The 25,946-nt window shown below is 35.8% G+C and overlaps 1 protein-coding gene and 1 pseudogene across 1 annotated transcript; one reads left to right on the top strand and one right to left on the bottom strand.

Annotated features, from left to right (window-relative positions):
* The first annotated feature begins 921 nt into the window (after positions 1-921).
* Positions 922-5,556, top strand: LOC120144330 (glycosyltransferase BC10-like). Its single transcript, XM_039158424.1, has 11 exons — positions 922-1,519; positions 1,785-1,898; positions 2,589-2,689; positions 2,819-2,890; positions 3,444-3,525; positions 3,663-3,743; positions 3,978-4,016; positions 4,137-4,202; positions 4,472-4,621; positions 4,917-5,045; positions 5,437-5,556. The coding sequence occupies exons 1-11, from the start codon at positions 1,277-1,279 to the stop codon at positions 5,476-5,478; spliced, it is 1,119 nt and encodes a 372-aa protein (XP_039014355.1). The 5' UTR covers positions 922-1,276; the 3' UTR covers positions 5,479-5,556.
* Positions 5,557-19,617: 14,061 nt separating this feature from the next.
* LOC120144318 lies at positions 19,618-20,224 on the bottom strand (annotated as a pseudogene).
* Positions 20,225-25,946: the final 5,722 nt, after the last annotated feature.

The following is a 25,946-nucleotide window of genomic DNA, read 5'->3' as shown; positions in this document are numbered from 1 at the left end:
ACAGGTCAGGTTGAAAACAGGTCGGGTAATACCAATTATTTACCAGGTCAATCTCGGGTTCAGGTTCATATCAGTCGGATGCAGGTCGGTTTCAGGTATCATTTTTTCGGTTCAATTCAAGTTCAGGTTGTTCTCAGGTCGGATGCAAGTCGGGTTCGAATCCACAATTTCTAGGTCCAACTCGGGTTCATGTTCATATCAGTCGGATGCAAGTCGGTTTCAGATCGCTACAGCGTAGGTTAAAAACAGTTTTAACTCGAGTCAGTTTCAGTCAGTTTTACAGGTCGAGTCAGCTTTTTACGCCCCCTAATTGTCTTCCATGGTTGTTCGAAGCAAGGAGGTTGATAAATCACACAATTTTGGCATTGACCGCTAATGATTTGGCTTTACTTGGCCAATACCCCACTTTTAGTAGTTGCATTTCTTTAGGGTTAATAAACCCCACCTTTTTTATTTTTCACCAAACAAGTCTCTAACAACCAGTTTGTTAGCACCTCGTGCTCTCAATTAATTTATTTCTCATCCCAACGAAACACAAAGTTATAATCAATGCCACTTCTTCTTTGTTTTCATTTAAGTTATAATCATTACTCCTTCCAAGTTTAACCATTATCTTGAACTCATTACTCCTTTGAAGCGTGTGTGTTTAACCCATACTTAAGAAATGTGATTTTTAATAAATAAGAAAATATAAAATTATTTTTTATTTGAAATCGATGAGTTTCGAATCGATTTAATAACATTTATAATTTTTTTCTAATTTATATAAAATTAAACTGAATACTTTTTTATCAAAGAGATCACAATTAATTGCTTATTATAATACGTTAACCCTATCGTACGAAACAATAATATTATTAACTAAATTATTTTAATTTTTGTCCGGGAAAGGAAGAAAATGAAGGCTAGTGGATCTGTGTTGAAAAGGGTTCTGATCTCCTTCATCTCACGCAAGCTTTAGTAAAAGAACCGTCTGCCCTTTACGACTCCCGCATCGGAGGTCCAAGTTCCTTCACTTTCTTCAAAAACCCACCCTCGCTTTCATAATCACTTCAGCATATTTTCCCACATTATTTTCCTTTCCACTTTCTCTCCAAACAAACAAAAATACTAATTCGTTTTCCTTTTCCCTTTCAAATTATCAACAAAATTCAACTGATTTTGAAGCTCTCACGCATGAAAGCGCGAGAGTAGTAAGTAAAAAATGGTGGCACCGGCGGTGTTGGTGTTGTTGAAGTGATAGAAATCGAAGGAAAATAAAGAAGTAAAGAAAGAAATGAGTGCGATGAAGCGAAAACCGGTGCAGCAGAAATCGCAAATTAGATGGAAGAGGAAGGTTTTGGCGGCGCTTTTAGTGTCGCTTTGTCTAGCGAGTTTTGTGGTAGTGGAGACGCAGTACTCACGGATCGTCTCGTTGGCTTCTTTACGACATCGTTTCACGGTCAAGCCGAAGATCGCCTTCCTTTTCATCGCCAGGAATCGGCTTCCTCTCGATATGATTTGGGATGCTTTTTTCAAGGTACTTCAATTTAATGCTTTTAATTATTCATGAATGTAGTAAAACCCTGCTTAATATGATGACATGTAGTGTGCTTTACTATGTTTCCAATTTTAGCATATGTGAGTGCATAAAGTTTGTTATATTCTCTTTTTTTGCTGCATTTTTCTTAAATTATTTACTAAATATTTTATAGATTGAAATTAGAGAAATTATGATGCTCACTTTTTGCATTAAGATCCAGATCATCATGATAATTATTTTTAATTATTTTTTATTTTTCCAGGGAGAAGAGAACGTATTTTCAATTTATGTTCATTCTAGGCCTGGTTTTTTGTTAAACAAAGGAACAACGAGATCCGCTGTTTTTTTGAACCGGCAAGCTAATGATAGTATACAGGTTAAATTTTATACTGTTTTTTTTTTCAAGTTATAATTAAAAGAAATTCCAACTTGTTTTTTTTTATTGTCATATGCAATTGATGCTTTATTCCGGTGTCTATAAATGTGTTTATGTTGTCACTTGTCTTCATTCTGGTGCTTATGCTAATATTGCAGCTGTAAATGACATGTTGAATTTTGATTTCCTGAGATTTTACTGACATGATAGGGAAGATTATGCAATAAATTTTGCTTTTCAAATACTAGAAGTTGCAATAGAAGCCACGAAGCAGTAACAACCTTCCTGGCGCTGCCTTAAGGTCAATTTGTTGTTGCACGGACTTGTATATGCGACTCCTCTTTTCCGTGAATGGAAGATGTACTATTTTCGATATGAAATTATCAACATGTTTGCCCGTGGAGTTGGTCAATTGTCGAAGGGTCTGACCCTTTACACTTGAGACCTGCTATAGCTAGACCAGAAGATCTGAGGGTAGAATTACAATCACTTTAGATTTTAACATTATGATAGAGTTGTTATACTGACGTGTTTGTTGGTGTCTGGTATTGATGTATCTGAAAATTTACTTGAGCCTTTTGTCTGAAAAAATCACTTATGCAAACAATCATAACTGGTGATAGAAAGTGAACCAACAAATTTCTGTTTTTCTTGACATGATGAGATTTTAGTTCATGTGTTCTATTTCAGGTAGATTGGGGAGAAGCGACTATGATTGAGGCTGAGCGTATATTGCTTAGACATGCATTAACAGATCCTTATAACGAACGCTTTGTTTTTGTCTCAGATAGGTGAGGATTTTATGATGACAGTGCTGTAAAAGCTTTATTTGTATTGTTTTCAGTTTCAAAGCTAAGAGAACGCTCTTTTTCTGAAAATGTGATTTCTAACGATGCTTCAGTTTCTTGGCTTCCTCTCAGCTGTATACCTATTTATAACTTCAGTTACACGTATGATTATATCATGTCTACAGCAACTAGTTTTGTTGACAGGTTAGTTGAACTTGGAGTTCCAATTTTTCTATTCATTTCTTGTATTTCACATGCCATCCATTATTAATATATATCTGGAATAGAAATTTACAACTAAAATTTGAAGTGTTCAAATGGTTTCGTGATAGAGCTTAGTCTTATGTCACTTATAGAGCAAAATGGTGATTAAATAATAACTTTTCGGCTGCATTTACATTTCTTATGTATTTTTTACCCTGCATATTTGAAATGTGTTGTGTATTACATGTGATGCTTTCTCTGTCAGTAAGAAAAAGCTGAAGACCTGATTCTTGACCAAGAAACTGAGAAAGTATATTCTATACATACATATGTCATTTCACCTTTTCCTATAATATTTATTTTCTGATTTAATTAGTTTTTCCCATGATGACCTTGCTATGGGGAATAAATATTAAACCAAAAATGAGTTTGAATACTTAATACTGAACTAGCTTTAAGATGCACCGATATTGTCGTCTAAATGGAATCAACTATAGGCTTCTACGAGTCTTTGAAGATTTTCTTTCTGAAAGTTCTTATGCTTTGTGATCAGCTTTGCTGATACAAAAGAGGGTCGATACAACCCAAAAATGGATCCTGTTATTCCTGTTTACAACTGGAGGAAAGGATCTCAGGTAATGGTTAAGCTTTTGTAATTGACATTTTCCAATGCTTTCATCGATATAAAAGAAAGTAAAACAGTATGTATACTTGTTGCAAGAACTTTGCAGTGGTATGACCATAATCATTGTATGATATGCTTATCTTGCAGTGGGTTGTGCTAACAAGAAAGCATGCAGAGGTGGTTGTAAATGATACTACAGTCTTTCCAATGTTCCAACAACGTTGCAAGGCAAGTTATCTTGTATTTGTGACTGCTGGCCTTTTAGTCACAGAATGTTGTGACTCTTAAGCCTTTCACGCTAACATTAATGCTTCCTTTACATGTTTTGAGAATGAACTTTGCTAAATGGAGTGTTATTTTGGCTCCATTGCAAGTAGCATGATAAAACCCATGATCCGGGAAGTTTCCGTGGTTTTAATTATATGTTCTTTTCTCATATTTTACCTAATCAATAATCTGCAGAGGAAATCCTTGCCGGAGTTTTGGCGAGATCGTCCCTTTGTAAGTATGAAATATCATTTTTTATATATTATCAATATGATTTCACATGAAGTTCAAATTTCTTTATACTTTTTAAGTGTTCTAATGGATGGAATGATCTTATCATTCGATAATGAGCAGCCAGCTGATCCTGCAAAGGAGCACAATTGTATACCTGATGAACATTATGTTCAGACATTACTTGCTGTAAGAATTTGTCTCAAGTCTGAACCGCCCCTTTTGTCTTCTTTCTTTAGTTCTTGGGTTGATATAAAAAGTATCCTTTTATTGGAAAATAATATTCCGAATTGCTACCGAGTCACTACAACAACCAAATATCCTAAGGATGTTAAATTTTTCTGTTCTCGTCTTGAAATGCATTGAAGTGCCAATAATAGTACTGCTTTTGCCATTCTTTCTTTTGTTTTTCAAGTTATTGTCTCTCTTTGTAATACCATCTCCTTGAAACTATACAGCAAGAAGGTTTTGAAGGAGAAATTACACAAAGATCGTTAACCTATTCTGCATGGGATCTTTCAGCCTCTAAAGATCGTGAGCGCCGTGGATGGCATCCGGTGACTTATAAGTTTTCCGATGCCACGCCCAAGCTTATTAAATCTATAAAGGTATCTTTGCCCTTCCTTTGAGCTCCTAGATGGTAATGAATTATTGATCTCCTGATCTCTACATTTTTTTATATTCAAAACTAAAAGATCTAGAATAATATTTGGTAGACATTTGCATTGGAAACTAATTCGAAACTAATCAATTTAACTAAAAATCATTCCGATGCATACTTGGATATGGTATGAGGACATGATGCTCCTCCAATTAAAATTGCACATACCCATATCAAATACTCACAGCCAATTTTGAGTAACATAGATTGTATTTCATGAAGTGAACGAATGACTTATGTAGGATATTGACAATATTCATTACGAGACCGAAAACCGAAGAGAATGGTGCAGTAGCAAGGGGAAGCCAGCCCCGTGCTTCCTTTTTGCAAGAAAATTCACCAGGCCTGCGGCTCTACAACTTCTTAATTTGGTAAGTTTCTTAACATAGAAAGATGCTAAAAGAACCCTGCATTTATAAGGGCAACATGTCTTTGCTATGCATGTCCGTTTTATGTTAACCGATCTTTATTGTTTTTGGAGCACCCGTATCCAATACATATATTAGCATATTTATGTCAGATGTCTACCATCCCTAGGTCAAGCCATTGGCCAATTTGTTTCCAGTTCTCTTTATTCAAATGGCCCGAGCTGGTCCGATGGCAAGATTCTAACATGTCTTGGAGGCCGGGCTAGGGCTATCAGTTGGATGTAGTCTTGCATTTTAACATGCCTACATATTCGTATCCAACACTCATCTCATAAAATAGTCTCTTAGAACTTACATATCCTTATGTGTTTCTTTTTCTTTTTCTGCTGAACAGTCACTTCTAGGTGCTCGCCGTGGAGCAAAAAGTGAAACTTAACTGCATAAAGGGTAATATTTTCTGTATTTTGTCTAATGTTAAGTAGGATTTGTTAGGCTTAACATGTATTTTTGCAGTAAAAAAATAATGGAGGGAGGTGTAAATTAGAAGGGGGAAATGAAATCTAAAGTGTGTTGTACAATAAAAATATCATTTTTATGGAAATTATCGTTGCATTATTTTTTTTTCCATTTATGAATTTTTATCAATCTTAATATATGTTATTTGACTCATCAAAAACATATTATATAAATAAATATATATTCTAATAATTTACTTTAATTATATATATATATTCAAATTAATAATATATATATATATATATATATGTTTTTTAATAAATTATTTTATAATAATTCGAGAAAATTTTAAGCCGCTAAATTTGGAAAATCAATATTAAAACCATATATATATGGTTATCTTAAGTCACCTTTAATCACTTAAAACTAAGAAGAATGATAGCGGAATATTTCTTCTCTTATACGACCAGCGATAATTGACACAAACACCTGAAAATTGTATAGTTGAATGATTTGCTATCACACCTGATAATTGTATAGTGTCACGGACCAAGAGCCCACAACTGAGGTTAGTCTAAGACTACTTAAATGTTGTTTTCAACTTTTCGGACCCGGGAAGACTTTACAACTTTGTATAGAAAACATAATCCCTTGATTGGTGGGATTAGGTAAAGTGCTTTCAATCTAGGTCGTCCATATAATTAGATCTTAGCCGTTCATTGAGGGGGGCTTCAACTATAAATAGAGGTCTCACCTCCTCATTTGTACTTACTCATTCACTTTGAGAAATCATAAGAGCATTATTCTCTCAAAGCTTTCTTATCTTCCTTTTGTGTTAGTTCTCTTGTTTTGCTTCTGTTGTGAATCTAAGCATCATTGCTTGGGTTATTTTCAGGCTTACTTAGCCGCAATCACTAAGAAGACGACTAAGGCCGCACGTTCCGAGGCATCGAAGTTTCAAGGGCGTGACAAGTGGTACCAGAGCTAGTTTTGCGAGAAATGGAACAACACAACTAAGACGATATCCCAAAAGCCAGTGAAGTAATAGAGACTCGTGTTGTTGCTGCAAAGAAGCGTAGAAGCTCGAAGGATATCGTGGCGTCATTTGAGCAAAGGGTTGGAAGGTTAGAAGATCAGTATAATGAAGTCCAAGAGACTCAAGACTCGATTGAATCTCGCTTAGAGAATCTGGAGTCTATGGAGGATGTACTTCACCAAGAAACTCAAACACTCATAAATAATATGGCAGAGAACATTGATGGGCGTACCCGAGGCCTAGGATCATGTACTTGGCCATGAGGGCCGAAATGATCCAGGAGGTAAATAAGCTCAAGAGCGAGCTGCTTGTCTATAAAGTTGTCGTGTTGAATGGGGTGACTGGGGAGGCGAAAGCACCAAGACCCAAGATCGACGTCCCTAAGTCGAATGAGTTCAAGGGGAGTCGAACTGCCCAAGATGTGGAGAATTTCATATGGGGCATGGAGCAATTCTTCCGTGGCATGGGTATCGGGGATGATACCACCAAGGTAAATATTGCTTCAAATTATCTTACTGATGTTGCTATGTTATGGTGGCGACGTAGGTGTTCCGAGAAAGCAAATCCAGTCGGGACATGTGAAGAGTTCGTGAGAGAACTCAATGAGCATTTCTATCCAAAGAATGCTCAGCTCGAGGCTCAAGCGAAACTGAAACAGTTGAAGCATGATCGTTCGATCTTGGAGTATGTCAAGAGCTTCACTGAGATAAAGATGCAAATCCCAGACTTGGGGGAGTCATAAGGGTTCTTTGCATTCATGGATGATTTACAACGTTGGGCCAACATGGAGATCTAGTGAAGAGGACTGACTGAACTCTCCAAGGCATTGGATGCGGCCGAGGCCATTGCCCCGTTTGAAGTAAAGAATACCGACTCTTTCAAATTAAAGTCAAAACCCAAAGGTAATGATGGGGGAGAAAAGGCTAAAGGAAGCTTTCACAAGCCATCAGGGAATCATGGGAAGCCAAATGATCGAACCAAAAAGCTCTCCAATCCTTAGGAGAAGAAGGGGGAATTATCGTGCTATACTTGTGGAGGAAATCACATGAAGAGAGATTGTCCTCAACACGTGAAAGTTTCAGCCATTAAGGAGAGTGATGGGGAAGAGAATGAGACCTTGAAGTTTAGTTTCATGGAGATCAAGAAGGGACGCAAGAAGAAGAGACTGATGTATGTAGACATCACCGTGGCAGGCCAAAAGATGAGTGCACTAGTGGACACAGGTGCCTCAAAGTTATTCTTGTCGGAACAAGCTGCCAAGAAACTTGATCTTCGGGTAGAGAAGAAAAGTGGGTTCATTAAAACTGTCAATACCAAGGAGGTTCCGACAGTTGGAGAAGCAAAAGGAATCTAACTCAGCCTTGGAGGATGGACCGGGAAAGAGTCCATAAAGGTAATCCCAATCAATGATTTTGATTTTATTATTGGGATTAGTTTCCTTGATCGGATTAATGCATTCCCCTTGCCATTCGTCGATTGCCTAGTAATTTGTGATCTTAAACGCCAATGCATTGTTCTGGTGAGTAGAGAATCCGGAATCAATGCCAAGATGTTGTCTGTGATCCAATTCTAAAGGGGGTGCGCAAGGAGGAACCCACCTTTGTGGCTTCATTGGTAGATGTTAAACCCACAATAACCAAGGAAGTCCCAACAGAAGTGGGATAATTATTGGCAGAGTTTAAGGATGTGATGCCAATTGAGTTGTCAAAGCATTTACCACCGAAGAGAGATGTGGACCACAAGATTGAGCTTGTGCCAAATACAGAGCCACCCGCCAAGGCACCATATCGAATGGCCCCACCGAAGTTAGAGGAGCTTCGCAGACAGTTGAAGGAGCCCCTAGATGCAGGATATATCCGACCGTCAAAGGCACCCTTTGGTGCACCGGTGCTATTCCAAAAGAAGTATGACGGTTCCCTCAGAATGTGCATCGGCTATCGAGCTTTGAATAAGCTCACAGTGAAGAGCAAATACCTAATCCCATTGATTACCGACTTGTCGATCAACTTGGTGGTGCGAAGTGGTTCACCAAGTTAGATTTACGGTCCGGATACTACCAAGTCCGGATAGCTGAAGACGATGAACCGAAGATTGTTTGTGTGACACGCTACGGTTCATATGAGTTCCTTGTGATGCACTTCGGCCTCACAAATGCCCCTGCTACCTTCTGCACGTTAATGAATAAGGTACTACAACCCTTTCTTGATCGATTTGTTATAGTTTACCTTGATGACATCGTAGTATATAGTAAGACCTTGGAGGAACATGTTGAACACTTGAGAAGGGTGTTCCAAGTCTTACGAGAGAACGAGCTCTATGTTAAAGAGGAAAAGTGCTCGTTTGCGCATAAGGAAGTTTCGTTCCTAGGCCATATTATTGGAGGAGGCAAGCTCCAGATGGACAGAGACAAGATTCGGGCAATTGATGAGTGGAAGCCATCCACCAAAGTAACTGAATTACGAGTATTCTTGGGATTAACCAACTACCATCGACGGTTTGTGAAGGGTTATTCCAAGATTGCCACAACTTTGACCGAGTTGCTCAATAAGGATAAGGTGTGGGAAAGGAACTCGAAGTGCCAAGACGCTTTTGAGAAGATCAAGGAAGCCATGGTGATTGAGCCCGTGTTGGTGTTACCAGATTACACCAAGCAATTTGTTATTTTCACTGATACATCCGATGTTGCTAATGGTGGAGTCCTTATGCAAGAAGGACATCCGGTTGCATATGAGAGCTGGAAACTCAATGAGACCGAGAGGAGGTACTCGGTTCATGAAAAGGAGATGACCACGGTGGTGCACTGTTTACGCACATGGAGAGATTACTTGATGGGTCCAAGTTCGTGGTGTTTACGGACAATGTTGCCAACAATTGCTTTCTCACGCAAAAGAAGCTTTCTCCCAAGCAAGCTTGTTGGCAAGAATTCCTTGCCGAGTTTGACTTTTCCATGGAGTACAAGCCAGGAAAGATGAATTGTGTTGCGTATGGCTTAAGCCAGAGGTATGCCATCGAGACTGTGGAAGGTACATTACTCGAGAGAATCAGAGAAGGGTTGCCCCATGACTCAGTGGCAGAGCGAATCATTGATGGTGCCAAGGAGGGGCGAACCAGGGAGTTCTGGCTCGAGGGAGAATTACTTTATTATCGAGGACATCGTCTTTTTGTGCCTCGATATGGGAAGTTACGCAAGGAGCTTATGAAGGAATGCCATGATTCCAAGTGGGCGGGATATCCATGAGTTGATCGGACTTTGGCCCTACTTTCGGAGCAGTATTATTGGCCAAACATGACTGAATATGTGTAGGCCTACGTAAAGACTTGTCTTGTGTGCCAGCAAGACAAAATAGAGGCAAAGAATCGGCGGGATTGCTGCAACCTTTTCCCATTCCAGAGCGCTCATGGGAGAGTATTTTTATGGATTTTATAATAGGTTTGCCCAAGACTGATGGACTTTCTAGCATAATGGTTGTGGGTTGACAAGTTTTCAAAGTATGCGACGTTCATACCCGCATCTAAGGTGTGTCCAGCTGTAAAGGCGGCTCGACTTTTCCTCAAGCATGTGGTGAAGTATTGGGGAATGCTTAAAACCATCATTAGTGACCGAGACACGCAATTCACAGGGAGGTTCTGGACGGAGTTGTTCAAACTGATGGGATCGAGCTTGAACTTTTCCATCGCAGTTTATCCATAAATCGATGGGTAAACTGAGCAAGTAAATGCTCTATTAGAGATCTATCTGAGGCACTATGTGAGTGCCAACCAACGAGACTGGCCAAAGTCATTGGATGTGGCCCAATTTTCCTACAATTTGCAACGGAGCAAGGCGACAAACTAGAGTTCATTCGAGGTCATGACCAGGCAACAACTATTGACACCCAACACGGTTGTTACCAAGTATGAAGGGTCCAATCCATCAATACACAATGTTGCCAAGGAGCGGCACGAGTAACAAGACTTAGCCCGAGCTTGTTTGCACAAGGCGGGGAAACAGACCAAGAAGTGGGCCGACCGAAAGCGTAGGGACGTGAACTTTGAAGTTAGAGATCTTGTCCTTGCAAAATTGGCCAACGTTTTACGACATGCAGATGTGCACAAGGGGCTTGTGCGAAGGTACGAGGGTCTGTTCCGAATTGTGAAGCGGATAGGCACCATGGCCTACAAGTTGGAGTTACCTCCAACCATCCGAGCACACATCCCATGATCCATGTTAGTCTACTCAAACCTTATTACCATGATGTAGAGGATCCGGATAGAGGCAAGTCACACCGAGTGCCAGTCGGAGTAGCGATCTCCTATGATAAGGAGATTCAAGATATACAAGCGGAGAGAGTTATTCGACGACCAGGACACCGTTCGAGGCATGATTACTTTGTCCTGTGGAAGGGCCAACCCGAGTGTGAAGGGAGTTGGGAACTTGTCGAGGAACTTTGGCAATTCAAGAATAGAATAAACCAATTTCATGCCAGACGAGTGACGAGGGCGTCACCGGAACCAGTGGGGGAGAGTGTTACGGACCACGAGCCCAAAACTGAGGTTGGCCCATGAGAAGTAGTCCAAGACTACTTAAATGGTGTTTTTAACCTTCTAGGACCGGCGAAGACTTTACAACTTTGTATAGAAAACATAATCCCTTGATTGGTGGGATTAGGTAAAGTGTTTTCAATCTAGATCGTCCATATAATTAGATCTTAGCTGTAACACCCCCAACCTGTACCCGACCCGGATACGAGTCTGAAGTGTCACATTTACTTCTCAAAACATTTACTTTTACAAAATACCCAAGATTCAGTTTGATATTTCTAATAAAACCATTTACTTTCTATGATATAAAACATATGGTTTTACAAAACTGATCAGAGCGTATCTAATACAAATCTTTTAACTACATGCCAACTAGATTCTATATAACAAAATACATGTTATTCATTTATGTTCTGATCTGACCTTCAGTAAGGAAAACTAACATGTCTTGCTCCTCATAGCTTCTCTTCCTGCTTTCCTGAACCTACGTGTGAAACACTCACACGCTAAGTCTTAGACTTAGTGTGACATATATATCCATATGTAAATTATTAAATGCATGTACATATCATGTAATACAACGTCATACTTGTATACATACTTTTTCATGTAATAATTACATACACACATGCATGTCATCATTTATATTTCCTCATACTCTTATATGATTATCCTTTCTATCTCTTATCTCTTGTTCATATGATCTCTTATTTTCATATTCTATATCTTATAACATGTTCTTACATCATCATATGATCATTGATATTCATTCATATATATATATATATATATATATTAACATATATTCATGTACATCACGTAACAAATGCCATAACCCATAACACACATTCTTTCTTGTAACATATACACACATTCACATATATCCTCATATAAAACATGTAACACATTTCTCATTACAACTCACATTTTATTGTTATCCTTTTTGGTTAGCCCATGCACACTACTGAGAACTTAAGGTATGTGAGTACATAGAGGTTGTGCACAATGTTGTCACCACGGCTTGTATAAATCCCACTAGTGGCGCGCAGAATTTGTCCCGTAGGACCACTGTGTCCCAAAGGACCACTGTGTCCCGAAGGACCACTATGTCCCGAAGGACCACGTAGACCCTCGACTCTTGGCATGCCAACTATACCTATAGCTCTCTTATATAACATGGGCATTATTATTCATCATTTTACATATTCACGTAGGCACATAGTTCACTTTCACACAACATATTTCCATGTAATTCACATTCACTTTTCACTTTTACTTGAATTCTTTTTCACATAGCTCATAGTTATGGTTCTTATCTCATAACACATGTTCACATATACATATTCTTGCTTTCACGTGGTCATGTATCTCATGTTAATTAATCATTTATATTCATATACCACCTTCATATCACATGATCTTATTTTATATAAACTTATATTCATATCTATTATCATCACAGAATCCTACATCTTATTATCACATAAATCATGGCTATCAAATTTATCACACAATATACATTCATATAAATCATATATACAGATGCAGTTAACTTCTAAATGCATATATGTATATCCATCTACTCATAAACATCCTATGCAACATGCTTGTATCTTTGTACTCATATAATCTAATATCGGAATTAGACTCATCGCAAGTCTAAATTCCCTAACATAACATATACTTACTATCATGTACTCAGTTGATCACCAATAACACTACCAAGCTCTTTCTCTTTCTTTCGCATCTTACTCTAACAACCTATCCGAACTTTACTTTCGATCGAATCTTAACTTGATAATTGTTCCGAAACTTGTTCGTGCTCTATATCTATATAATCGTACATTGATATATATCAGTATCCAATTAATATATTCTAATATATCATTTCTTATACCAAAAGAAATGTCTATTTCAATTTCCCCTTGAAGTGCATCGATGCATTCTTTAACATGTGCATCGATGCACTACCCATGCATCGATACACAAATTACCTTCGATGTTTTCATTTTAAGGGGATGCATCGATGCACCAATTGCATTCGATGTTTCTTCTTTAAAGAGTGCATCGACGCACATTGAATGTGCATCAATACACTTTGCCCAGAATTGGCATTTTAAGCTCGAAAATATCAATTCTTCATTCAATTATTCTATTTTAAGCCCCTATTATGTCATTAAATTCAACTACCATTACTTAAACCAACTTATATCCATGTAAACCATTTTTATCTTCCATATCTCATCATGATTCTTAAAATTTAAGAATCTTACTAAACTTTCAACTTTGTTATTAATCCTTTCTAACTTCATATATCTCTTATTCTTAGTGATGACAAGTCAAATTCCTTCTCAAATTTCACTTATTAACTCTTTTCCAGAAATTCATCTAAAAACTCATTTTCTTTAATCTCTTCTATATCTTTCATCTTGTTGTTTTAGAACAAATTAAACTTTTCTTAAGCTTAATGATCATCTAATGATCATAACCCAACCTTAAAATCAATAATTAATCAACAAACAAAGAAACTCACCTTTGAATCAAGCCTTCACGTATGAAGAAGGAAGAAGAGAAGAGAACTCTGGAACCTTTTCTCTATTCCCACGTGATTTCCTTATCTTATAAGGAAAATAAAAATCTTCCTTGTCAAATAAACATTTTGCCCTTCAATTCATCTTATAATTACTAACAACTTTTATGATTTATTTCCAAATAAATCATTGAACTAATCCATGGTTCTACTCTAGTCACCAAATTCTGAAACTTTACAATTTGATCACTAACCCGGTATTGAGGATGTTACATTAGCCGTTCATTGAGGGGAGCTTCAACTATAAATAGAGGCATCCCCTCCTCATTTGTACTCACTCCTTCACTTTGAGAAATCATAAGAGCATTATTCTCTCAAAGATTTTTTATCTTCCTTTTGTGCTAGTTTTCTTGTTTTGCTTCCTTTGAGAATCTAGGAATCCTTGCTTGGGTTATTTTCAGGCTTACTTAGCCGCAATCACTAAGAAGGCGACTAAGGTCGCACGTTCTGAGGCATCGAAGTTCCAAGGGCATGACAAGTTTCAAACAAGGAATTAGATGTTTACGATCCATTCCACCATTGATCAGTGGCGTATCTAGGGGTGGGCCTACCTAGGCCATAGCCCACCTCATGTTTTAAAAAAATTAAAAAATTAAAAAAAATATAAATAAAAAATATAACTTATATTAAAAATTATATTGACATGGTATATATATTTTTAGATTAAGTCTAAATATATATTATTTTTATTATATTTTAAATTTAAAGATACATACAAATTATGCTAAGATAAATTTTTAGGGATAATGCCAAAATTAGTCCCTTAACATTTATTAAAATAGTCATTTTGTCTCATATTCTAATTTTGAAGCAATTTGACTTCAAAGTTTCATTTTAGAACAAAAAAATCCTTAACATTTTACAAAATAATCACTTTGTTCTTTATTTTTTTGACATTTTAGCCCTCAACATTAAAAAGACTTCTATTTTGGAGCGTGAATAGTAAGTTAACTAATGGTTTTCATTTACAGAAAACTTTTTACTCTAAAGTGAAACATTAAGGGCTAAAATATTCTAAAAAAATAGAAATCAAAATAATTTTTTAATAAACATATTATACAATTTTTATTATATTTTTATTGACCCTCCCAATAAAATTGTTCTATATTCGGTACTGCCATTGATAATTGAATGACTTCATAACGGATAATGATATGTGTCATAGTCCTTTCAAGTATTTCTAATTCATTGCAGGAATCTACATGCTCAATGCCAGCAATCTTGCCTATCAGCACCTGTCGGGCATCCAATCCTTATGAATAAATCTAAATTATACTGCTTTTCATTCCACCGTTGCACTTGAAAATTTGTGTTTGCTCCATATTTTATTATGATGATAGATTTTACCATAATCATTCAAGCTTAATATAAAAAAACTAAATTATATTTTTCTTATTTAGGTTTGTTATAATATAGTTAGAAGTAACTATAATTAGTTAATATTTGATTGTAATTTGAGCTATACAAAGCCTGGCTGAGAAGAGGGTTTTTACCTAAGCATTTTGTAATTCATTTTCACATTGAATAAAAGAATATCCTCTAATAATTCTAGCCGCCTCTTTCACAGCTTCTCATCTCCATTCATTGTCGTTTACCTTCCAGACATCTCCTGGTCATCATGTCTCCTTTCTCACATGGTATCATTCGTTGATGATCCTGTGGTCATCTTTCTTCCGCTTTGTTGTCGGTTGGTCTTCTCACTCACGATTGCTTCTTTCAGTTCCCAAATCTGAAACTGATCGGAGATTTGTTACATTGGAGTTCATCGTCGTCGCTTTATTTTTTTGGTGGTTGTTGTAAATCTATTGTCTTCCGTCATCGCAATCATCTGCAAATTCGGTTACACGTCTGATTAAACTGACGCCAATGATTCAAACACCGTTGCCTTCTGTCATGAATTTCATCTACACCTCTTCATCTCTCCTTGGTTTTTGTTCATCAGATCTGATGCCTGTCATTGAAGATTTGTTGCTATCTTTGATCTCCATCTTTGATCTATTATAATCTGATTATGATCACTGATGATGAGTGCTTAATTTAGTTATTATTTTACTATTAATTACTCCTTTATTTGTCGGTTTATGTTGCTAAGTTTGGTATTTTTTCTTATTTTCTATGCATGACATTGGATTTCAAAAACTATGCTAAAAGGGACGAATTCTACAAGTTTTTATTTTTTTGGAATCAAGACAGAATCGGTGGGCATGACTTCACTAACGTGGCGACAAGTCAAATCTTCTAGAAGATTCAGTCAACATTTTTGTGCAAGTAGAAGACTCAGCCACAAATCTAGACATGAAATTAAGATTTATCTTTATTTTTGGGATTTATTTCAAACAATTATGAAAATTATCTTTTGTAATTTATTAGGAATTATCTTTTGTGATTTTTAGGAATTATCTTTGCAATGTTTTAAGAATTATCTTTTAGGATTTTTAGGGTTTTTGAGGACTATAAATACCTATTGAGGTAAGCCTCAAATCATCATTCGCTTCTTCGAATTTTCTTGTTTTTCTTCGCTTTTGTTTTATAAAAGTTTTTACTTTTCTCTTTCGGTTTTCTTTTTCGCTTTTACTTATTAAAGTATGATTTCTATCATACTTAGTTAAGTTTTTATAAAACAAAAGCGAAGAAAAATAAGAGATGGTTAAGGAATTTGGATTTTTTTTAAAATTTAAGAGAAATTAATTTTTAAATAAATATTAATTTTTTAATTTTTTTTAAAAAAAATTTAAAGTTATGTGAATACGATGTTATTTATAATTTTTTTAGGGTAAACTACTCCAATTGTCACTAATGTTTGGGTAAGGTTATGGTCAGTGATGATAAGTATAACGACCAACATCAGTTATGACAGGTGAGGGTGATGATAAGGATGATAAGCAGGAGTTAAGGTTAAAGATGGTTAAGGAATTTGGAGTTTTTTTTTAATTTAAGAGAAATTAATTTTTTAAATAAAATATTAATATTTTTCAGTTTTTTAAATAAAATTTTAAAGTTATGTAAATACGATGTTATTTATAATTTTTTTAGGGTAAACTACTTCAATGGTCACTAATGTTTGGGTAAGTTTTCGTTTTCACCATTGATGTTTCAAAAGTTATAAATTGGTCACTAACGTTATCGTTTGTTACAAATTGGTCACTCGCCGTTAACAGGCGTGACGGAAAACACACGTGGTACCTAGATTGTATAATTACACAAATAGTCTATGTTATTTATATATTCTTTCAATTTGATCCTAGTTTTAATAAATTAAAATATATTTTTAAAAACAGGAAATCAAAAATTTAAAATAGTTATAAAAACAAAAAAAATAACTCTTTTTTTTAATGAAATTAACATTTTTTTCTTCTCCAAACTTTTTTTTAAAATAAATACTAATATTAAAATATTGTTTGCGAAGAATTTTTTTTCACTCGGTGCATGAAATTAATTCTTTCAAAAGCTGGGGACCGACAAGATGCAAAACTAATTACAGAAATTTAAGCTGTTAAATTCTTCTGGCATTATCATGTTATTTACCAGTTAAAAGGGACAAAATTGGATGGAAAGAGAAATTGCCTTTGCCAAAAATGAATGAAATTTAGGGTTCGCATTTTATTTGAGTGGCTGGATTAAAGTTTATCAACGTCACATGGAGAATATAGATAGGACATCCAAATGTATAAAATGACTTTTTTATTACAATTGAAAATTATAAATAAATAAAATGGGTTGGAAAGGCAACTTATAATTTTATATAGGTGGAGTTGGAATAGAATAGATCATATAGCTTATGTTTTAAAGCCAAAAACAACATGCCTAGCTGAGGTTAGAGCCGTGGACAGAGGTTAAAGAGAAGAAATTACGAGGTTGATGTTTCAAAGCTGTGAATGTCAATTGTTGAGGTCTATACAATAACAGATTGAGAGAAAGGAGGAAGACTTGTAGAGGTGGAAAGAAGGGAAACAATCACTTAAATCAAAAAATTCTCCAAAATCTCCGAGTACAAAAGCTTTTACCAAGAGAAGGCTTTTGTATAAGCAAATATTGAATTATCTTATTTGGATTATGTTCCCTTAAATCATTAGAGGAAGAAAAAGCTTCGAGTGATCAAATGCTAAATACTGCTTTAACACAGCTTTCTATTTTACCAAGTTCATATAATATAGGGCATGAAATGGGTAAGAAAACCTAGTTATATGTCAATGTTTAATTGCATGGAGAAAATTGCTGCCTTGGTAAATCATGAGCCTCCTTCATCTTGTTCCTTGCAATTCTTAGGTTGGTAGATTGCAATTCTGATAAGATTACAGGCTTTCAAATTACTTATTTACTGTTTCATCTCTGAAATTTAGTTCTGCTTCATTTATACTATAAATTCAAAGTGTCAGGTGGTCTGCAATGTTTTCCCTAGTGTGGGCTTTTGGTGTCAAGTTAAGCTGAAGGAGAAGTTAGTCTTACCTGTTTTGAGAATGCAAGGGCTAGACCATAGGTTGTTTGATGACCTTGTATTAATTTTAAAAGCCTTCAACCCTACTTTTATAGTTGGTCAGTAGAGCTGCTAAATAGGAACAATTTTGCAAACAATAAACAATGAAAGACTTAATAAAATCAATTTTAAAAAATTTTTATGCATCGATTGAATCTTCACAAACAAGATTTTAATATTAGTATTTGAAAAAATGTTAATTTTATTAAAAAAAACGTTAATTTTTTTTTGTTTTTATTAGTTTACCCTAACATTAAAAAAAGGTTAATTTTTTGTGTTTATAACTAATTTTAAATTTTTGATTTCCTTTTTTTAAAAAATATATCATTATTTATAAAAATTAAAAATAAACATATTTTAATTTATTGAAACTAGGATCAAATTGAAAGAATATATAAATTACATGGACTATTTATGTAATTATACCATCCAGGTAAGCCTATTAACAACAATTAACAGGCCACGTGTGTTTTTCGTCACGCCTGTTAACGGCGAGTGACCAATTTGTAACAAACGATAACGTTAGTGAACGATTTGTAACTTTTAAAACATCAGTGGTGAAAACGAAAACTTACCCAAATATTAGTGACCATTGGAGTAGTTTACCCTAAAAAATTATAAATAACATCGTATTCACATAACTTTAAAATTTTATTTAAAAAACTTAAAAATATTAATATTTTTATTTAAAAAATTAATTTTTCTTAAATTAAAAAAAAACTCCAAATTCCTTAACCATCTTTAACCTTAACTCCAGGTTATCATCCTTATCATCACCCTCACCGATCATAACTGCTGCTGGTCGTTATCCTTATCATCACTGACCATAACCGACCATAATAACTGCCGTCGATATTATCCTGGTTGTCGGGATTACATGATGTCACGATTTGCACCTTTATTCTTCGCAGTGTCGTTGATGTTGTCTTGGTAGTGGATTGGTGGTCAGGACTGCATGACATCACGATTTATACCTTTGTTCCACGATTTATACCTTTATTCCTCGTGAAATTCGACTCCATTTCAGGTTCGTTGGCTATTATTCTGGTGACATTTTGTCGAATAATTAGTAGTCTGATGAAGATGCTATGTTACACTTATTAATATTTTAATGTTCATTTTGTAGTGTTAGGAAAAATTGTATAGTTTGAGCAGTTTTGTTTTTGTATGAAGTCTTTCGTATTAAATCCTTAGAAAATTATAATAGAAAACAAAGCACAAAGACACTCTTGGTATGTCCAGTACTCGTAGTTATTTGTATTGATGAATTATTCCAAAGGTGAAAGGCATAACATAAAGCAGCTTATAATTATTCAAATATACTTGTGCTATGTTAAATGAAAAGATTAGATCTAAAAACACATACATAAATGGAGTTGAATAAAATCCCAACATAATTATATAGAATACATTCATTACTCAAAACATATCCACAAACAAACCCTTTAGACACACAAAATACAACAGCAGCAACAACCCCATTTTATTGTGCCTCATTTTAATACAAGTAATTAGCAGCATCAACTTCAAGTCCTGGCACCTGTCCCTCGTGAGCCTTGGTCTCGATCTTCTGCCCCACTTCCTTTGTCTTTGCCCCCACATACCCTGCCATATCCTGCATCCTCCTCCAAGTCCATCTGCTGCGTCCCCGTCGCCGTTTCAACACGTACTCCAACGACGACAACCCCGTCAACCCGAATGCCCCTACGACAAGAACCCCATCACGGCCATGGAAATGGCTATGGTGGCCGGGACCAGAATCGGGCTGAAGATGAGGAAGAACGGTGTCGCTAGTAATAGCCCGATGATGGTACCGGCCAGTGTTAACCCCGATAACGCAAGCAGTGTGCCACCGACGGGGAGAAGTGTGAGGACTGAGGACCGCTAGAACTTGGGAAGTGGACGGTCCACTACTGTGATAGTTATTCCCACCACCGCCGTAACCGACCCCGGCCGAGTTGTCGTAACGGTACTGCGGGTGAACTTGAACCTGCTGAGGCTGGTGGCGGTCACGAATTTCGGCCATTGCTAATAAAAAGGATAGGTAAGCTTTAAGAGTTTCTGCAAAAGGTAAATGTAGAGAGAGAGGTTGAAAGCGAAAGTGAAAGATGAGATGGAGAGGAATGGGGCAATAGGGGGATGGTTTTATGGAGGAAAGGAGAAGTTTAAAGAGAAGTTGCATGGGGAACAAGTTGCATTGTGATTCCTCTGCCTCAAACTTAACAACCAAAAGAGAATCCAATTGAATTTGCCACACTGATATGGCGCAAGTGTTGAGTTGTGCTTCCTGGGTGGGGGCATGTGGGTTTTGCCTAAACTTTAAGTGCCCTTTGAATATACTCGTTTTTTTTCATTTGATTATTATTTATATTATTATATGTTATTATTATTATTATTATTATTAAAATATTATTTACAAATAGTGTATGTATCATCCCATCCCAATAGAAACCCTAAATTGATTAGGGTTTGTATCATCCCATCCCAACCGCCTCAGCATCACAGCCGTTGGATCTGGCTTTGATCCAACGGCCCAGATGGTTCCAGACCAAACCCTAGGGCAACCACGCGACGCCGCCTCAGTTATCTCCAAACTTCTAGCTACCAAGCCTCTACCAAGTGATCCAACTGGCCATTGCCGACGGTCAGCCGCCCCACGTTGATATCTCACTGCCACGAGCCTCTCCAGAAGCTTCCAGGATCGCCACATAGCCGCCCACGTCGAGCTCTATGGTGAGTCACCACCATAGCTATGGTGACTCACCGAAATCCATTCCTTTAACCGGTCCGATGAGTGTCTCGGTGATGGCTATAAACTCCATCAACCACTTGCAAAGAAACGACGGACGGAGAGAGAACCTAGCAATACAAAACAGAAAACACGACCACCAAGAACCACCAACAAACACGAAGCAAAACCCAAAACAGAAAGAGAAGAGTGAGAGAAACTTACCGGGGAAGACAACACCTTGATCTGAGCCACCACTGGACTCCAAAGCCACCAAAAAAACCTTTGAAAACCGAAGGTACTTTTATAGATTTGCTTTAATCGAGAGCTTTTTAAGGAAAAACGACACCGGAATCGGCCTTAGTAGGTTCTGATCTATATATTGGGGGTAGGATTATAATTTTCGGCCACCGTTCACGGTGGCCGGCGGCGGGGTTGGCGACGGCAGACGACTGCCGGTTGATGACCGGCTTCCCTCCGGTGAGGGAAGCTAAAGAGAAGCGAGAGAATTTTAATTCTCTCTCAGTTAGAGAGAGAAAGTGAAAGAAGAGAATGAGAAATTGGCCTTAAGGCCGTGTAATATTGGGGCTTAAATACCCCTCCCCGAACGACGCCGTTTTGGGGAGGGGTCTGTGCGTAATTATTAAAAGTTAAACCTCGTCTGCAGTCCATTAATTTTGTAATTTTACATTATAGTCACTGGAATCAAATTCATAATTATTTTAATTCGACCTCTTAATTTGTTTATTTTATAATTTAGTCATTAAAATTACTTTCATATAATTTTAGGGAAAATAACTGAAATGACTATTATAATTTTGTTAGATAATATTCTAGTCCCTAAATCATGTTTTAATTTATGTTAATTTGATATTCGAATTTAATATAATTTTATTTTAATCACTAAATTACGTAATATGTAAAATAGCATATTTAATCCCTATAATTTTAAATAATTAATTACAAATTAGGATATTTAATTTTAATATGTTCTAATTTAGTCATTAATTTTAATTACTAGTTTTATTATTTTTTTATTTTCATTTATTTTAGTTATTGTTTTAATTTTATATGTTTATTTCCAATATGTTTAATTATTATTATTAATATGAAATATAATAAATAATATTTATTTATTTTATTTTTCTTTCTATTAAAATCCTATTTATAAATTTAATTTTATATAAAAAATAATCATAATTTAATTTCTTTTTCAATATTAAGAAAGGACAGTCTTAAAGCAACTGGATGTCCATTTTCTGATATTTTTAAATAAATATTTTAAATTATATATATTTTAATTATTTTTAGATAAATGTTTTATTAATATTTATTTATTTTTTAATATTAAGAAAGAAGCTGTATTAAAGCACCTAGAAACCCTTTTCTGATATTTCTAAATAAATAAATATCTTATTTATATTTAAATTAATATATTTTCATAAAATTATAAATTTGAAATAACAAGATTATAAATTAAATATATCTTTGAATTTTTAAATTTTTGATAATAAAGACAATTTATAATTAATAAAGTACCGATTTTGGGCATTGTGGGGGTCCTAATCCTTCCCCAAACATAACCGACCACGAATCCCTTTTTATTATTAAAAAGAACGAATTTTTGGTTAAAACGCATACCAGTTTATCTTTTAACTGATGTTTTCTTAAAAACTCTTTTAAAAGATATTTTTTAGGTATTCGACCTACCTGACCCAAAAGGCCGATGGAGACTCCCAAAACATTTTAAAAACCATTTATTCACATCACTTTTTCCCGCCAAGTAAAAAATTTCGTGCCCGAACGAAAACCGGTTAGGACAGCTTGGCGACTCCGCTGGGATGGTCAAACTTTTAAAATCAATTATAAATTGTCTCTATTAATAAGAAATTAAAAATCCATATATTTAATTTATAATACTTTCTTTTCAAAAATTTTATGTATACTTATTATTTTCATAATATTTATATATATATAGTGTTTTTATTTTTATTTTATTTTCAAGTTTTAACTTTCATTATTTATTTGTTTGTCAAAGGTTTGAACATTTCTCCTCACACACATTATTTGCATTGCATAACATAAGCTTTATAATCAAGCTTGTCCCTTTTAAGTGGGAGTGAAAGCGACGTCTTCGTGAGAATTTATTCTCCGTGTCAGACCTAGCAAGTAGCTCTCGAGGTTCATATGCTCTATGCCTTTGTGAGAATTTATTCTCCTTGTCAGGCATAGAGAAGTGTATCCCCTCGAATTGAACTCGATCCACTTTAGTCTGTGATATACTAGGATTGAGGGTTGGTAGCCCAAGGGGGCACCAACAAGGACAATTCGGGTACCTTTACTCTTAGAACTGAAACTCTGCATATAATAAACCTTAGAAACTTTTCTGATCTGAAGCCATGCCGAAATTTTGTCCAAAATAGGTGTACACAAAGGAGAAATGAATTCTAACTTTTTCCTTTTAATTTATTTATTTATTTTCTTGCTGAATAAAATTGCATGTGAAGTTAAATTATTTAAAGTATGTAGAAAGCATGTTTAAATATAGATATTTAGGTAGACATTATTATTAAATTATTTTTTCTTTATTATGTGAACTAATTCATTTTTTTGTGTTATGTTATTTTTGTTGTTTGCATAGCATCATACAGGATAAAAGGTATTGATCTTCAAGTTAATCGTCTCATTGGAAAACCTTCATCTATGGATAAAAAGTGTTCAAATCAAATAGTTCCAAACTCTGAAGTAAGACAGTGGGCTGAGGACTTACAGAGAAAAGGGGGAGACAGTCTGCATGATGATTATGTACCTGAGTTGGCAAGTTATGCTCCGGTTTCGCTAAAAAGAAATGATATGCAAGATTTGCGAGGTATTTGGGAGAGTTGGGATTCAAATAGAAAGCTACAGTTCTACCAGTTTTACGGGGACATCCCATATTTGCTCTATGTTGAAGTTGATGATGACTTGCTTCGAGCCCTAATTCAATTCTATAATCCCGATTATAATTGCTTCACTTTCAATAAGGAGGATTTGGTTTCTACTATTGAAGAGTACACAACTTTGCTATATATAGAAGCGGCTTTGGAGAATCGAATTTATTCAAGGTCAGTTAAAACTCAACCTTTCCGAGTCAAATTAGCAAAGATTGCAGGAGTACGAAAGGAATGGGTGGTATCCCGCACGAAACAAAAGGGCAAGGGCGAAGGCATTGCTTGGACCAACATCAAAGAAATTATTCAGAGTCATCCAGATGATAAAGTACGATTTGATCTCTTAGCTCTGGGTATATACGGTATTGTCATCTTCCCGAAAGCATTGGGATACATTGAGGCTGCAGTAGTAGATTTGTTCGAGCAGTTACCAAAAAGGATCAATCCTGCTTCTGTAATTCTAGCAGAGACTTTTCGATCGTTAAGCGCTTGTAGAAGGCTAGGAGGTGTACGATTTTCGAGATGTGCACCATTGTTATATGTATGGATCCGTAGCCATTTTGGAGGATAGAAAATGTTTCATACCGTCGATTTAGTACGGACTACTCACCGTTGAAAGAGTTTCTGGAGCAAGAATGGTCGAAAGAAGTCACGAAAGATATGTGGATCAATGCCCTTCGAAATCTACAAAGTGACGATATTGTTTGACGTGCCCCGTGGCAAATTCAAAGGGAATTATTTTACAAATGCGGTGATTACAACTGGGTGATGCTGCTCGGTTTGTGGGGAGGAATTGGATACACACCACTTCTAGTTATAAGGCAATACGAGGGTCGTCAATTTGTTCCTGTTACTACTCGATTACATTCGTTTGAGTTCGCATTTCATAGCAAAAATTACAAAAGAAACATCATGAATATTGTTACGGCTTGGAAAACAACTTTCTGTATTCGAGGCAAAGCAGCGAAGGTAATGTTAACTCCTGATTATGAGGAATGGAGGTCTGTCAGGAAAACCGAAAATATTCCTCAACCAGACCAAAATGAGGATATCTCTATGGAAGATTGCATTCTGGCAGTTCCATCAGAGATTGAAATCCTAAGAGCTGAATTTGAAGCAGAAAGAAAAGGTTGGTCGAAAGAATTAGAAAAAATGAGACAAGATAAAGCTATGCTGGACGTCGATGTTGACTTTCATTCAGCACAATGTGCAATACTGAGGGAAAACAAAGAAAAAGTTGATAGGGGGTTCAGAACGTTAAAGAAGAATTACTATGAACTACAAAAATCCCGAAAAGCATCAGGAGTAAGCAGAGCAACAGTACAAATGACCAAAGAATTGAACATTGAGAAATATCGCGTTGAAGATTTGAAAGGAACGAATAGCCGTTTACTTAAAAGCCTTGAGAAAGGAAAACAAAAAAAAGGAGGATTTTGAGGTTGACAGAAGGGACCAAATTATAAAGCACAAAGCTGAAAGCCGCGAGATAATGAATGAAATGCAGAGAGAATGTGATCGAGCCAAAGAATTAGAAGAGATGAAGAACGGCATGCTTGAGAGGTTTGAGGTTGAGAAAAACACCATGTTTAGGGGATTTGAATCTGAAATGAACAATCTGGTTGTCGAACTTGAAGTCAGGGGCCAAAGGATTGAAGAGTTCAATGTTGAAAAGGAAAAATGGGAGTTGGAAAGGAAGAATTTCAATACCATACTTGAAGTAGAGCAAGAAGTTGCTAGCACTTGGATGCAACGATGTAGAAACAAGAATGTCCAAATACAGAAGCTTAATCAAAAGACTCAAGAAGCACGAACAAAGCTTGAAGAGGATCTGGATCAGTCTAGAAACAAAAACTCAGAGTTTAATACTTACATTTTGCAACTTGAAGAATCCTTATTCCAAGAGAAGGTTCGTCTAGGACCTAGTGATCTTAACAAAAGTTATGAGGTGAACGCTTCACTACGAAGATGAATCCGAGATCTTGAAAAAACTCTGCACAGCTGTCAAGTCAGAATCACTGAACTAGATCAGACTCTCAAGGGAACTAATGAACAATGACAAAAATCTACTGATTTCCATGAAGAAAGAAATGAAGAAATAAGCAGTATGGTATTCGAGGCCATGGTACAAATGAGTGAAGTTGTCAGATATATTGGGGAGTTAGCTACTGA

The sequence above is a fragment of the Hibiscus syriacus genome, unplaced genomic scaffold, assembly GCF_006381635.1.
Source record: "Hibiscus syriacus cultivar Baekdansim isolate YM2019G1 unplaced genomic scaffold, ASM638163v2 tig00110888_pilon, whole genome shotgun sequence".
Lineage (NCBI taxonomy): Eukaryota > Viridiplantae > Streptophyta > Magnoliopsida > Malvales > Malvaceae > Hibiscus > Hibiscus syriacus.
Note: the sequence above shows the minus strand (reverse complement) of the source record. Positions and strands in the feature narration are given on the sequence as shown.